We start from the raw sequence: 16419 nt of genomic DNA, 5'->3' as shown, positions 1-16419 counted from the left end.
GCTGTGACCCAACAATGCCTGTAGCGGTTCTTGGAGGTGAAAAAAAACAGCAGCAATTATGATCTCAGATAAAGCAAAAGCAAAATTAGACCTAATTAAAAGAGATAAGCAGGGAAGCTATCCTTTGATCCAGCAATATCACTACTAGGTCTGTATCCCAAAGAGATAAAAGGAAAAGGGCATTGTATGTACAAAAATATTTATAGCAGCTCTTTTTGTAGTAGCAAAGAATTTGTAATTGAGGGGATGCCCATCAGTAGAGGAATGGCTGAAACACTGTGGTATATGATCGTGGTAGAATACTATTGTGCTATAAGAAATGATGAGCAGGATGTTTTCAGGAAGACGTGTGTGAACTGATACAAAGTGAAGTGAGCAGAACCAGGAGATCATTGTACACAGTAACAGCAATATTGTAGCAATGATCAACTGTGACTTAGCTATTCTCAGTATTACAAAGATCCAAGACAGTTCCAAAGGACTTAATGATGAAAAATTCTGTCTACCTCCAGAGATGAATGCAGATTGAAGCACACTTCTTCTTCTTTTTTTTTTTACTTTATTTTTCTTCCTTTTGGTCTGTGTTTTCTTTTGTAATGTGGTTAATATGGAAATGTTTTGCATGATTGTACATGTATAATCTATATCAAATTGCTTACCTTCTCAAGGATGGAGGAGGGGAGGGAAAGAGAGAATACTGAACTCAAATTTTAAAAAAATATTAAAAATTTTTATATGTAATTGAGAAAAAAAAGAATTTATGATATACTATTGTGCTGAAACCACATGTAATGTTTTCAGAAAATCCTAGGACGACTCCTGTGAACTAACGAAGAGTGAAATAAACAAAATCAGGAGAACACTTTATACAATAACAATATTGTAAAGGCAGCTTTGAAAGACTAAAGAACTCTGATCAGCACAATGACCAGCCACAATTTCAGGGGATTTGTGATGAAACGGGCTGCCTTCCTTCAGATAGAGAGGTGATAGATTACAGACTGAGGTGTGTGTGTCTGTGTCTGTGTATATATTTATGGGGAGAAGTGGGAACAAGCGAATGAGGATCTTAGTGAAAATAAAATTGAATTTAAATTTTTTTAAAAGAAATTAAATACCACCATATTAAGGATAGCATCACTAAAGGTAGTAGAACCCTGAAGAAATATAATGAATGATCAGCTCTAGAGGACCTAGAAAGAAACACTGTCCTCTCCATAGAGGTAGGAACTCTGTCTTTGTGAAGAATGCTGCATATAATGTCAGCCAGTCCTTGTGTGGATTGACTTTGTTACTGCAATGGAACCAGCAGGGAAATGGATTAAAGGGAAATCACTATGGTGTGCATATGAAAGGCAATAATAAAACTTTAAAAAAAACCAGCCAATAAAAAAGAAAAACCTCGCTCCAGGTATTTGCTTCTTGTGAAAATGCTGATATCAAATGAGGAAGAGTGGTATGAAAAAGCTTGTAAGGTTTCTGCAACCCAATGCAGAAACAGTCCTGGGAATGTGCTTTCAGCATGCAGCTGGTTTCCTGGCCTTCTCTCACAGCTGAAAGGATTTCTTTGTCAGTTGAGGCCTGAACAGAGAGAAATGAACTTCATTCATCAGGACACTTTATGGGCTGGGAAACAGTCAGGGGAAGGTCTTCCTGAAGATCTACCTAAAGGGTGAATAGGATTTTAACTAGGGAGAGAAACATGGAGAGTGGATGTTTTGGGGAGAAGGATAGTGAGAAAGGAGGGTATGGGGTACTCTTGGAAAATTGCAGAAATGTGTTTGAACTCTTCCTCGGACACTAATTATGTATCCCTGAGTAAGTCACTTAACCTCTCTTGGCCTCAATTTCCTCCTCTGTAAAATGAGGATAATAATAGAACTCAAGGTGGTTGTGAGGATCACATGAAATAATATAAAATTTGAAAGTGCTATATAAATATTACAGTACTAATTTTCTCCTTTTCCCCATTTCCCCATTGCTGCCCCTATACAACCTTCCTGTGGCATGCGCTCTGAGCTCTACTCCATCAGGGAGTTTACACACACACACACACACACACACACACACACACACACACACACACACACACACGCACCCCTCTTCTCGAACCTTTTCTTTCTCAGTTTATTTTTCCCTCCTTTACCTCACAACCACTCACCCCTCCAGTTTCCCTACCTGCCCTTTATGACCCAGGCCAGGGTGCAAGGAGCTATGCAGAGAGAGGGGAAGAGACCCTGTTCCTAGGACTCTGCTGGGGACAGTCCAGGATGGCCCAGCTTAGCTCTGCATTCTGCAGAGGTCCCTAGAGATCCCCTGCTCCAAGCCTAGATGTAGTACCTTTGGCCTTCCTTGCCCCATTCCCATAGCCCTCTAGCTGTTCCCTGGCATCCCCCGATGCCCATTACTCTCCCAGTCGCTGATCCTTATCAGTGGCATCAAGCTGGTCCACATCCAGTTCCTTACTGAACCAGATCCCTTGTGCTTTCAGACCTGGCCCATCTCAGAGTAGCTAGGTTTCTTTGTCTCCCCTCTCCCGGTGGAACTAGCCAGCTTGTCCTCAGATGTCCTAAAGTAGGCAGCACTTTGCTAGGCAGTCAGGCTGAAACAGTTACCAGTCATTCCTTGTGCTTCCTCTGACCATTCTGTGCTTGTAGAGAATGTGAGGTACAAGGGTTCCAAGTAATAACCTAATACCAAAGACCCAGAGGGTCACAGACTGTCAGAGCAAGAAGAGGCCTCACAGGCTATCTTGTTCAACCGGTCCCTGAGCAGGAATCTCTTCTATGACATTCCAAACAATTGGTTATCCAGTCTGCATTTGCAATCTTCTGGTGACTAGACATTTGCTCCCCAGCAAGGCAGCTTATCTTACTTTTGGACAGCTCTACTTAGTAGAAAGTTTTTCCTTCTGTTGCGCCAAAATCCACCTTTCTGCGATGTCTACCTCCTCCTCCTAGTTCTGTCCTCTGGGCGTATACAGCACAAGTCTACTTCCTGTTCCATGTGAGGCCAATCATGCCTCCCCTCAGCCTGGTCTTTTCTAGGTGAAACATCTCTAATTCCTGCAACTGACACGCATATAATATGGTTTCTAGACCTCCTTCATTTTCATGTTTGTCTGTTAGATGCTTTCCAGTTTATCACTAGGGATAGAGCCTAGGCTAGGGAACCTGCAGCCTTAAGGCCACATGTGGCACTCTAGGTCCTCAAGGGTGGTCCTTTGAATCCAAAGTCAAAGGGCCGCACTTGAGGACCCAGAGGACCACATGTGGCCTCAAGGCTGCAGGTTCCCTACCCTTGGTAGACTTGTATTTCACTGATATAGACAGGTCTCAGATTAGAAAACTTCCTCCACCAATACAGGTTAGCACCTTCTAACTTATATTCTTAGAAAATTGACTAAAGCACTAGATTGAATAACTTGTCTAGGGTCATATAGCTGGTATGTGTCAGAGGCAGGATTTGAACCCAGGTCTTCCCGGCTCTGAGGCCTTCCCTTTATCTTGCCTCTAGCTAATCAATGCCCTTTCTAATATGGAGACTCCATCAATGAAACTCCAGCAGGAGTTCTTAGCCTTTGTGTGGGTGTATGAATTGGACCCCTCTGGTGAAATAAAATTTGAAAGACACACACACACACACACACACACACACACACACATATACACCCTGTCTCGAACCTTTTCTTTCTCAATTTGCTTTTCCCTCCCTTACCTCACAACCACTCACCCCTCCATTTTCCCTACCTGGTGAAATCTATGGACTCATTCTCAGAATCATGTTTTTAAACACATAAAATATATCAAATTGCAAAGGAAGCAAATTATTATGAAGTAGAGTTAATACAATATCTTTTAAAGAAGTTCATTAACCCCAGGTTAAGATTCCCTGCTATGGAAAACATCTGGGCCTTAGTTTCCTTCTCTGTAAAGTGGGGAGAGAAGGCTAGATGATAATTCATATTACCATGATGTTTTCTTTATAGCAGACCTGTGAGTTTCCATGGCCTAGAGTGGAGTCTGAGCAGTGGTCTCTGACAGAATATTCTCCCTCTGAAATGGAGGGTGGGGGTGGCCCTAGCATCCCTGGTGCTAGTGCTCTAGAAGGGTAGAGGTTATTTTTCCTGAGTGCAGGCTATGAGAGATCTTTTTAAAAATTTAATTTAATATTTTATTTTTTCCCCAATTACATATAAAAACAATTTTTAACACTTGTATTTTAAAATTTTGAGTTCCAACTTCTAACCCTCCTTTCTTCCCCTCCCTCCTTGAGAAGTCAAGCAATTTGGTGTAGATTATACATGTGCAGTCATGCAAAACATTTATATTTGTCATGTTGTGAAAGAAAACAGACCAAAAAAGCAAGAAAAATAGTTTAAAAAAGTATGCTTTGATCTGCATTCATATTCCATCAGTTCTTTCTTTGGAAATGGATGGCATTCTTCATCATAAGTCTTTTGGAATTGTCTTGGATCATTGTATTGCTGAGAAGATCTAAGTCTATCGTAGCTGATTATTGTACAGTGTTGCTGTTACTGTGTATAATGTTCTCCTGGTTCTGCTCATTTTACTTTGCATCAGTTCATGTAAGTCTATCTAGGTTTTTCTGAGAGCATCCTGCTCATCATTTCTTATAATTCCATCACAATCATATGCCACAAATTGTTCAGCTATTCCCCAATTGATAGACATCTCCTATGAGAAATCTAGGGGACAGAATCACGCATGGCCACAGATCCCATACAGGCCATGGTGGGACCTTGGCCCCAACATCCATGGGACCATTCTTTGGTCAGATAACAAAGAGCAGAAAGCAGCAACCCCTTCCCTGTTCTGCACCTCTATCTTTGCACAGAATTCTTCTTACCCTTTCCTTGGTTCACGTGTACCCTACTTGTAGGACATAAACCTGTGTGGGGATAGCATTTCTGATTTGCCCCAGGCATCACTCATCTGCTCTTGGAGTTGGGTCATTAGCAGGAGAAATGGATTGCCCCAAGTCATCCATGTAATCTGGCTTTGTCCCCCTGCGTAAACAACTTCATTTGGTTTCCAGAGAAGTCGAAGGGGGTGAGGTGTGGCCAGAGTTGAGTGATGGAGTAGTCAGCACGTGTCTGTGTAAGATTTTTGTGCATTCTGACTGAGGCTTCATTGACACTGAGGTGAATTAGCTGAGCTAGTCATCAATCTCGTCCTGATTACTGGTCATGTTCAGACACTCACTTTCTCTTTGTTGGGGTCTGTTACAGCACCTGTTGGTTAAGGCCCTCCCAGCCAGGATGCTGACCTCCTCACTGTGTTGTGAAAGGAAGATCTCATAGTGGGATGCCCTTAGCTTGGTGTGTCTGGGTCATGGGGCTGAGGAGAGCTTGCTGGACCTGAGAGGCACAGAAGCCCCTGTCCTTTCCTCTTTAATTTACTCTTCGTTCTTCTCTTGACAGGGTAGTAGGTACCGAGGCTCCATCACAGACTATGCTGACTTTGATTCCAACCGGGATGCTGAAGCCCTGTACACAGCCATGAAGGGCTTCGGTCAGTGTTGGGCCAAAGGGAGGGGAGGTTGTTAAGTGAGGCAGAGAGGGTTGGAGAGGAGCCCTCAGACCTGGGCTTAGGTCAGAGTCATCTTGGGGCGTGGGAAGAGGTTTCCATCTGATGTAGTAGAAGTAGACCCAGGATTCTGTTTTTTGGAGTTTTTTGGGGGGTTTTTTTGGCTAGGCAATGGGGTTAAGTGACTTGCCCAGGGTCACACAGCTAGTGTTATGTGCCTGAGGCCGGATTTGAACTCAGGTCCTCCTGAATCCAGGGCCAGTGCTCTATCCACTGCGCTACCTAGCTGCCCCTTAGACCCAGGATTCTGGATACCTGGGTTCCCATTTTGTTTCTGCCCCTGACTTGCTGTGTGACAATGGACAAGTCACTTCTCTTTGGGCTTTACTCTATCTTATAAAATGAGAAGGGGTTAAACCAGAGGCTCTAAGCTTTTATGTCGTTCTCTTGTTCTATGATATGATCATGTGTGTGTGTGTGTGTGTGTGTGTGTGTCTTTCTGTGGCAGACTATCTGGTTAGTCTGCCTTCTGCACTCTTAGGGTTTAGGATCTTGAAGGGGGGTGGGGGGAGCATCTGAGGCCTGATCTTTAGGGGTATTTGGAGGAAGGAATGTGTGTAGGGTCAGGGCCAAAGTGACAGGCTGTCACCCCTGCAGGCAGTGACAAAGAAGCCATATTGGAGCTGATCACTTCTCGGAGCAGCAGGCAGAGGCAGGAGATCTGTCAGAGCTACAAATCCCTCTACGGCAAGGTACCCCACCCCCCAGTGCTGAGGTGGGGATGGAGGGGCTGGGAGGTCCCTGCTGCCTCCGTCCCTTTTTTTTTTTTTTGGTGAGGGCAATTGGGGTTAAGTGACTTGCCCAGAGTCACACAGCTAGTGTTATATATCTGAGGCCGGATTTGAACTCAGGTCCTCCCGACTCCAGGGCCGGTGCTCTATCCACTGCGCCACCTAGCTGCCCCCTCCCCAAACCACTTCTCGAAAAAGCCACCTTAACCTCCCCCAGGGAGCCTGTGTTCCCCTCCCCAGCCTCAGCCTCACCCCCACCCCCAAACCTGGCCTCTTTCTTTGTCTCCCTGCTCTGCTCCCAGGACCTCATTGATGACCTGAAGTACGAGCTGACGGGAAAGTTTGAGCGGCTGATCGTGGGCCTGATGAGGCCTCTCGCCTACTTTGATGCCAAGGAAATTAAAGATGCCATCTCGGTAAGAGGTTTTGGTTGGGGGTGGGGTGACTAATCAGTGAACAGACATTTGCCAAGCACTCCTCACAGGGCACTGAGCCCTCATCCTTGAGGGCTGGCAGGATAGCTTGAGAAAACAAAATGTTAAAATCTAGAGAAAAAAGACATTTGAAGCAGGATATGCAAAATAGCAAGGGAGTGGGGTAGACTTCAGGAAAGGGAGATCACCAAATAAGGTGACTGTAGAAGATTGAAGGAAGGAAGTAGAATTTGACAGAGGCCTTTGGGGGGAAAAAAAGGTGAGAAGGCTGAAGTGCATTCTAGGTAGGGGAAGCAGCAAAACAAAAAGTCCAGAGGCAAGGATGCCTGAGTGTCTCTGAGCCTCAGTTTTCTCATCTGTCAGAAGCAGTGTAGAAAAGTAGATAGAATGTTGGAATTAGGAGACCTGTATTCTACTCTCTTCTTTCTACTAATTCTGACGTTGGATAATTTACATCCCTTCTGTGGACCTCAATTTCTCCATCTATAAGTTAAGGGATCTCTAAAGTCCTTTCTCCTATCTCCATCATTTCATGATGGTAAGGAGGCCAGTCTGGTTAGAGCAGAATAGTGGGAGATACTGTTATCCAATTCTGCTTTAAAAAAAAGTCAACAAGCGTTTATTAGGCACCAACCATGTGCCTTTAGCACAGGCATTTTGCTAAGCTCTGAGTATATAAAGAAGGGCAAAGATAGATCCGGCCTTTAAGGAACTCATAATCTCATGGAGAAAACATGTAAACAACTTTATACAAGCAAGATTATAAAGGATAAATTGGCAATAACCTCACAAGGGGACTGGGAGAGGCTTCTTGTAGAAGCCAGGGAAACTAGGAGGAGGAGATGAGGAGAAAGAGAATTCCAGGCATGAGGGACAACCCATGGAGCTGGAAAATTCATGGAGTCAGGAGATAGGGTGTCTTGTGAGAGAATCATGAAGGAGGCCAGCGTCACCAGATTCAAGAATATGTGAGGAGAGCTGAAAGAAGACTGCAAACACCAAAAGGGCTGGGGTATGAAGGCCTTTAAAAGCCAAACAGAGGATTTTTGCATTTGCTCCTAGAAGTAACAGGGACCCACTAGAGTTTGTTGAATGGAAAGAGGGGGTTGAAGTGACCTGGGATCCCTAAGTCTTGAGGTAGGGAGAGCCAGGGAGGTCTGGGGCCAACGTGTGGCCCTTTCCCACCACTGAACTGGGGCCAGCTCTGGCTAGTCTCTGAGGTTCCCTTGGATTGAAAGATGACGCACCCTGGCGACAGTGCGCTCCCCAGCCCCCAGCCCCTGCCTCTCACTGGGTTTGTCCTTTCATCTAGGGCATTGGTACGGATGAGAAGTGCCTGATTGAGATCCTGGCCTCCCGCAGCAACCAGCAGATCCATCAGCTAGTGGAAGCCTACAAGGACGGTGAGAAGGGCTGTGGGAATTCAGCAAGGCCTTTCTGAGGACCTGTTCTAGTGGGCAGTGGCCACGAGTCCATGCGGCCAAGTAGAAGTTCACCTGTGCATACAGACATTCCATATGTTTCCCTTCCTTCCCACACTTGAGCGGTCCCATCCTCCTTCATCTCCTTCTTCCCTCTGCCTGTCTCTCTCACTTCCTGTAACAGCCAAATGAAGCACGTTTGTCATGTAGGAGACAGGGACCTGTGATTTAGGGAACCTCTGGATGAGGAAAAATCCCTCTCCTGGTGCAGGTCAGCACCTTTCTTTCCTTATAAGAGCTTCCCAGAGCCCTGAAAGGCTTAGGGACCTGTCCAGGTAACACAGCCAGCATGCCCTGAACTCAAGGCTGTCTATCCATTAGGCAACACTGTCACTTATATTTATTACCTGTTGTAGTAAATAAATATTCTCTGGAAAAAGTCTTTTTTTGGTGCATCAGAGGTAGCACACAGGTGACTTTTAGCTCCTAAAGCCTATGGCAGCAGAGATTGAGTACTAACAAGTCAAGCCAAGTTGCACAGGCTTAGGATCTGGTGACCGACCGTGTATCAGAGAACCCTACTTCTGTGGCCACCACCCTGGTTCAGGCCCGCATCACCTCCTTGCTGGACTGTTGTTATAGCCTCCTAATTGGTCCCTTTGCCTTCTCCAAGCCATCCTTTACACAGATGCCAAAATGATTTTCCTAATGTGTAGGTCTGACCCTGTCACTATCCTCAGTCAGTAAACTCCACTGTTTCGCTGTTGTTACTAGGATCGAGTATAAACTCCTTTGTTTGGCCTTTAAAGCCCCTTTGTTACCTGGCCCCAGCTGGCCTTTTTAGCCTTCACCCACTCTTGGGCCAGCCCAGCTAGCCTGCTTAGGGTCACGTGATACCCCATCTTTTGTCTCCATGCTCTTGTGCTACCTGCCCTCACCTCAATCTGGAATGCTCTTTCTCCCCACCTCTGCCTCTTTGAACGCCTTAGTTTCTTCCATACTCACCTCAGGTGCCACCTTCTGTGTGTTCACCCCAAATTACCTTTCATTTATTTTTGTATATACTTGTCCACGTGCGAGTTGTATCACTGAGAGAACGTGAGTCCATGGGATGCAGAGATTGCTTCACTTTGGTCTTCGTGTCCCTGGTGCAGAGCAGTTCTGCACATCATAGGTTGATTGATTTATTAATCAGGCTAGCTCAGTAGGAAGAAAGGGAGGGGGAGGAATGTGTGGGTGTGGGTAACTTTTTTGATAGGACTGAGAGGGATCATGGCAATGAGGCCATCAACCGAGGCATAGTTATATCCGCATTGGAGGGTGAATCAAATGTCAAGAATCCAAAGAAATTACATATTTTTAAAGCACAAAAATAGGAATATTACAGCTTAGTATTATCCATTCTTATTTTTAAAAGATGAGAATTAGTATTTCCTTCTCTGAAAAAAAAAGTTATGTCATATTAAGGTGTTATATATATGCATATATATATATACATAAACCACATATGTGTGTGTATACACACAGGTATGTCTATATAGACACATGCCATACATTGATTCAGTTGTCCTGTGGGATAAAGTGATTTATTGGCCGTCAGTAGAAAATATAATGATAAACATATGATCTCTTCCCTCAGCTCTTAGAATTAAGTAAGACGCATGCATATTAAATGGTAGATGAAGAACTGAGCAGGTCGAGCTGAGCAGTGGCAATGTAGTATAGTGGAAGGAGTACTGGATGTGGCGTCCAGAGGCATGGGTTCGGCCTTGGCCCTGCTGTTGACTAGCCAGTGATCTTAGGCCAAGTTACTTCTCTTTTCTGAGCGCAGGTGCCTGTTCTGTAAAAATGGGTATCATATTACTCATCCTACTCCCTCAGAGGGCTTTAGTGAAGAAAGTTATTTTCCTACATAAATATGAGCTGTTGCTATGACTACAGAGAGTAAGAGCCATAGTGGCTCATGTAGAAGGGAGAGAACAGTGTGGGCTTCATGCAAGGAGGGGGATTTGAGTTGGGCTTGGATGCAGTATGGGTGGGCTTTAGTGGGACCCGTGAAAGGGCAGGTAGGGGAATAATGTGAGTGAAGGGACAGAGGACAGAGTGAGCTAAGTCCCTTCTGGGGGACGCTAAGAAGACCAATCCAGTTGGGGCAGAGGGTATACCTTGATGAAATGGTGGATAAGCGAGTAGAAGGATCAAGTGCGCTCAGAGGCAGCTGCTTGCCGGCGGGGAGAAGCAGGTCCCAACGAGGCTTTCTTAGGGGAATTTCCTGGGGGCTGGAAAAGCTAAAACTGATGATCCTTCCTTCCAGCATATGAACGAAATCTGGAGGAAGATATTGTTGCTGACACCTCTGGCCACTTCAAGAAGATGCTTGTGGTCTTGCTCCAGGTAATGGCAGGCTGGTGGTAGGTGTGCATCTCTAGACTCATCCCCTGTCTCCAGGTCGAGGAGACACCGGGTCCTTGGATTGGGGCTTTCTTCTCTTTCCCATGTCATCCATCAGGATGCAGTGAATAGAGCACTGAGCCTGGAGTTACGAAGACCTGAGTTCAAATCCTGACTTAGACATTTGTGTGACCCTGGGCAAGACATTTAACCTCTGCTTGCCCCATGTTCATTCAGCTGTAAAAAGGGGGTAATAATGGCGCCTATCTGTCAGGGTTGTGAGGATCAAGCGAGGTAGCATATATAAAGTGCTTTGCAAACTTTAAGGCACTGTATCAATGCTGATGTCGTTTCGGGTGCCTTGCCTCCACTTCGCCACCCTGCTCTTCAGGGAGGGCCTTTAACTCTGGTTTATAGGGAAGCAGAAACTTTTTTAGTTCTTTCCCAGTTTTCCCTCTTGCTTCCTGTATTTTGCAGATGTGGGCACGTGCATTTTGTCACACACCCATTTCTTGTTGCATGTTCTTTGGGATGGTGCCAGCAGGGCCTCTCACTGGAGCACATACACACACATACATATTCACATCCACACACACATTTACCCACATTAACATACACACATTCACAAAAACATTTGCACACTCATACACATTCACAAACACATTTACACACACTTGTACATATTCACACATTCACACATCATATACATTCACACATACACACACACACTCATACACACATTCATACTCTTGCACATATTCCCATGTGCACTCACAAACAAATCACATACACACACACACACACACACACTCCTATACACATTCACACACACACTCACATAGTCACATAGACATTCATACACACTGCCCGCTATGAATACAAGTCCTTGCTTGTGCTTTCCTGCCCACCTCTGGCTGCTGGGGCGGCCCCACCTCATCCTCCCCACAGGGAGAAAGAGGTCCAAGTTCAGTTTTCCCCACGTTTGTTCTTGTGCATTCATGCATTCCCAGCACCTCTTGAGGACATCAGGGCTTCAACCAGACAGCTGGCTGGCTGGACCTTTCTCTTTGACTGGAGCCCCTGGTGTTTCTGTTCTGTCTTGAGTTGCTTTCTGATGATAAGAATTGGGAAGGATAAGATAACAAAGCCAGAGCTTCCACCCATGTGTGGTTTTCCCTTGGCCTCGTTCTGGGCCCTGGAAAAAATAGGCATTTCTTGATGTAGGGATAGACCTTCCCCATGCCCGCTCCAAGAAAATCCAATCTAAAACAGACAGATTTGAGGCACTGACAGTAGAAGGATTATAGTGCAAAGAATACTAGTTCTGACATTTATTAGTTCGCATGATGTTGAGAAAATCCCTTGAGTTTCAATTTCTTCATCTGTAAAATGGAGACAAAAACCTTACAGGCACTTAGGAGGAGAAGACTTTGCAAAGAAAACAGAGTAGATTGTGGGCTCTTAGTAGAAAAGCAGAGATAGCCACATGAATCCGTGATTCTCTCTGAAAAGCCACTTATGGCCTTAGCCACCCATGAGGCTATGCTGAAATAGCCACCTCAGAGTTAAGATCATTGTTAAAATGTAGATCCTCCTCTAAGGGAGAGGTGATACATAGGCCATTAGCACCCATGGATGTGTTTGATGATGGTGGGATAGTGAGCTGATCTGGACCCTGGGATGATGCCTGCAGAAGATACCTTACTGGCTGCTGATGCCCTGAGTGGTATGAGGACAGTAGCTCACAAGAGAAGCCCTTCATTGCCCTGGTTCTGAAACCAAGCGCTGGAAGTTAGGATCGTTTCACTCAGGGACTGAACTTTCAGAGTAGGAATGGTAAAGGAAGCTATTTCTGTCTAGAAGGAGCATGGTTACTACCCCCATTATCCAAGCCACTTTCCCAGCCTCCCTTGTGGTTAATATGCCCTGACTTCCCTCTTGGCTCTGGCATGCAAGCAGATTCCTAAAGAAGGTGTCTTTTGTGTCCCTGCCTCAGGGGACCCGGGAGGAAGATGACGTGGTTAGCGAGGACCTGGTCGCACAAGATGTCAAGGTAAAGGAAAGCCTGTGGTAGAATTGGTCAAGGCCATCTTTCAGCTTATCCTGTAAACCATCCTTCTGCAGGGAAGGGAATTATCCCCCATCAGTGAGGCTCTCAGTACCTCCCATTTGAGTTCTACTCACTTTGCTGGTATCCCAGAGACAGATAGTGTAGATAGAGCACTGGGTTTGGAGTCAGGAAGACCTGAGTTCAAATCCAACCTCAGACACTTACTAACTGTGTGTCCCTGGGCAAGTCACTTAACCTCTATTTGCCTCAGTTTCTTCAACTGTTGAATTTTAAATAATAATAGCACCTGCCTTATAGAGTTTTTGTGAGGATCAATGAGATAATATTTGTAAAAAGTGCTTAGCATATAGGTGCTATATAAGTGTTCATTCCTTTCTTTCCCCTTCCCTAATGGGGAGAAAGAAAATTGTGCTTTCTGAAAATTTCTACATCCCAGAATGTTCTCCAGCTAACCTTCCATCCAGGCTCTTCCCACTGGTCAAGATGAGCTCTGTTCCCCTTTTGTGCTGGAAGCTTAGACACTGGGGGACTCCTAAGCCTAGGAATCTCTGCAGTCAGGAAATCCAGAGGGCAGAGTGGAGCTGGGAGGGGCCCATGAGATGCTTCATGTGTCCCAGACACTCTGCAGTGGGAGAGATACCTCTGGTGTGGTTGGAGAGTCCAGGGCCAACTTTATTTGGAGAATGGTCAGGGCAAAGAATCAGGCATTTACTTTTGAGGATCTTGAAGCAGGGGAGTGGTTAATGTGATTTCCTGACCTGCTGGCAGGGAAATGGCACCAGTGATTTGATGCTTGGGACTTCCCCAGCTACACAATCCCCTTCCCTGGCCTTTCTCCGAGGTTGAATAATAGGCCATGTACCACCCATGTGGGGTCAGCAAAGCATTGCTTGGCGTGATGAAGTTTTCCCTGCCCCTACAGGACCTGTATGAAGCTGGGGAACTGAAATGGGGAACTGACGAGGCCCAGTTCATCTACATCTTGGGAAACCGAAGCAAACAGCATCTGAGGCTGGGTGAGCCCAGGGTCCCTGAACTCTCTTAGTCAGCAGCTCAGAGCAAGCACCACATTTGCCCTGAGGAATATACATCTTTGTTCCTTTTTCTCTCTCCAATTCTTTGGGCTCAGTTCCTTTTTTAGTTATTACTTTGGTGGTGGTGGTGGTTGTTTTTTAATTTTGTTGGGAGTTTTTTTTTTAATATATTCCCCACCAAAATACTAGCTAGCCTTGAGCGGCATCCCCTCTCCAGAACACCAGCCCCTACTTCCCTCAGTTTCTGTTGTCTTATCAGCCTCACCACATGTCCCTGCCTGACAGCCTTATCTCCTTTATTCAGTGTTTGATGAATATCTGAAGACCACAGGGATTCCTATTGAGGCCAGCATCCGGGGAGAGTTGTCTGGGGACTTTGAGAAGCTAATGCTGGCGGTCGGTAGGTCCTGACATCCCATCCATCCCCCTCTTCCCATTGTCTTTCATGGGGCTGTAGGAGTGGTGGCACATAGTTCTCTCTCTGCTAGGCACACTAGTGAAGGGTAACAGGGATTCCGCTCCTTGAGTTCCTGGGTCAGTGGCTTTCAAAAAATAAGCCTTCTAGGGGCAGCTAGGTGGCACAGTGGATAGAACACTGGCCCTGGAGGCAGGAGGACCCGAGTTTAAATCTGGCCTAATATACCCTTATTAGTTGCATCACCCTGAGCAAGTTACTTAATCTCAATTGCCTTGTCCCTACCCCTCCAAAAAAAATGAACCTTCTAAAACATTATTGTTGGCCTTGTTCCCATTTCTCCCAATAGCTCCCCTCCTTCTACCTATCTGTACTTTCTCTTCCTAATGCCTGTGAGACTAAGTTCAGAGAACCCTCATATCCACAGCCTAGACTCAGAGAACCCTCTTGTCTCCAGCCTAGATGCCGGGAATCCTAGTATCTGTAGCAAACAGTCTTCTTCCTGAAAACCAGAGGGGACCAGGAAGGAAGCACCCAGCTCATTACATTTCTATTTGGGTTTGCTGTCAGATTTTCATTAGACCTGTCATTTTGCTTTTTAGGTTCTATACATGGTTTTGGGGGGAGGGGACAGTGCTTGTTTTTGTGGTTGGGGAAGGGTTTCCTGAGACAAAGAAGATGTTTGAGATTTGCTGCATTCTTGGGGCAGCTAGGTGAGGCGGTGGATAGTGCACTGGCCCTGGAGTCAGGAGGATTCATCTTTCTAAGTTCAAATCCAGCCTCAGACATTTAACTAGCTGTGTGACCCTGGGCAAGTCACTTGACCCTGTTTGCCTCAGTTTCTCATCTGTACAATGAGCTGGAAAAGAAAGTGGCAAACCACTCCAGTATCTTTGCCAAGATAAACCCCAAATGGGTTCAAAAAAGTAGGACGAGATTGCAAAAAATGACTGAAGAACAGCAAAATTCTTGAAGGAAGTGACTGAGGGAAAGCTGTGGGTTGCTGGTATGATTGAAAGCCCTAGACCAGGAGTCAGAAGACCTGACAGCTAAACTGTTGATTTACTGAGTGACCCTGAGTAAGCCATTTTCCTCCAGCTGGGTCTCAGTCTCCTCTTATGTAAAATGAAGAGATGGGCTCAGGGTCCCTTCTGATTCTATCATGCTACAGTTCCTAAGTTTAGGTCTTACAGGTGGATTTAGTGGCTGTGTTTCAGCATTACTCAATTCCTTTTCCCTTTTCCCAGTAAAGTGTATCCGAAGCACTGCAGAGTATTTTGCAGAAAGGCTCTTTAAAGCCATGAAGGTGAGTGATGGACACAGGGGTGGGAATGAAGAGTGAGCACCTAGGGCAGGATCCTATTGCCTGGACCTGCAGTTTCCAGCCCAGTACTTTGTTTAATGATAGGCACTCAGAAAAGATAAATTGAATCAGATCATGCTGTCCCTTGACAACCTCCCTCTTCTGTAAGGGCTGCCCCAGGAAGGAGTCTTTTCAGTTTTCTTCCTTCCTGTCCCTACCTTTGTCTCTTTCAGGGCCTGGGAACTCGGGACAACACCTTGATCCGCATCATGGTCTCCCGAAGTGAGCTGGATATGCTTGACATTAGGGAGGTGTTCCGGACCAAATATGAGAAGTCCCTTTACAGCATGATTAAAGTGAGCAAAAACTTGGAATATAGGGGAGGGAAGAACTGAGGACTTATTCCAAGGCCAAGGAGGCTGAATCAAAGGGTCATTCCCAAGCCCAGCTACAAGGGACATTGCATATGTGAGAGCCATCTTAAAAGTGCCTAGAGCATTAGTCTCTTAGAGGTCTAAGGAGAATCCTGGTCAGGTCAGGGAACTTGAAGACAGGGACAGACATAAAGAAGGTGGCATTTTGGTAAGATGGTAGAGTCCTTTTAGGTTGCTAAAGAAGCTTGTATCCCCTCAGGTAGATTGTCCCATCCTCTGCTAAGGATTAATCAATCGCAGAACCTTAGAGCTAGAAGTCAGCCAACAAGAATTTTTTTAAGCATCTACTGTGTGCTAGGCACTGTGCTAAGCACCAAGGATACAAAAAAAGGCAAAAAACAGTCTTTGCCCTCAAGGAACTTGTGGTCTAATGAAGGAGACAATATGCAGTTACGTACAAATAAGATATATACAGGATATATATATTCAACAGAGAGAGCAATAGTGTTAAGAACAAACATTACAAACTGATTAGTCTAAGCCTCATCCTACAAAGAGGAAACCAACTCCCCAGAAAGGGGAAGTGCTGTGTGACCTTGGGCCTGTCCAACGTTGATTGCCAAAGAACATTGTGGC

General features: G+C 45.4%; 1 protein-coding gene across 2 annotated transcripts in view; it reads left to right on the top strand.

Moving 5' to 3' along the window:
- The window catches only part of ANXA6 (annexin A6), a 58539-nt gene that overhangs the window by 18475 nt on the left and 23645 nt on the right, over positions 1 to 16419 (top strand). For both annotated transcript variants that reach the window (XM_020964259.2, XM_020964258.2), the window contains exons 3-12: positions 5444 to 5534; positions 6207 to 6301; positions 6643 to 6756; positions 8087 to 8177; positions 10510 to 10589; positions 12583 to 12639; positions 13580 to 13673; positions 13996 to 14091; positions 15354 to 15412; positions 15643 to 15765. In XM_020964259.2, coding sequence (XP_020819918.1) covers positions 5444 to 5534; positions 6207 to 6301; positions 6643 to 6756; positions 8087 to 8177; positions 10510 to 10589; positions 12583 to 12639; positions 13580 to 13673; positions 13996 to 14091; positions 15354 to 15412; positions 15643 to 15765 — 900 coding nt within the window. The remainder of the gene's footprint in view (positions 1 to 5443; positions 5535 to 6206; positions 6302 to 6642; positions 6757 to 8086; positions 8178 to 10509; positions 10590 to 12582; positions 12640 to 13579; positions 13674 to 13995; positions 14092 to 15353; positions 15413 to 15642; positions 15766 to 16419) is intronic.

This window comes from Phascolarctos cinereus, unplaced genomic scaffold (genome assembly GCF_003287225.1).
Source record: "Phascolarctos cinereus isolate Bilbo 61053 unplaced genomic scaffold, phaCin_HiC Scaffold_2;HRSCAF=192, whole genome shotgun sequence".
NCBI classification, from domain to species: domain Eukaryota; kingdom Metazoa; phylum Chordata; class Mammalia; order Diprotodontia; family Phascolarctidae; genus Phascolarctos; species Phascolarctos cinereus.
This window is presented reverse-complemented; position numbering and strand designations above follow the sequence as displayed.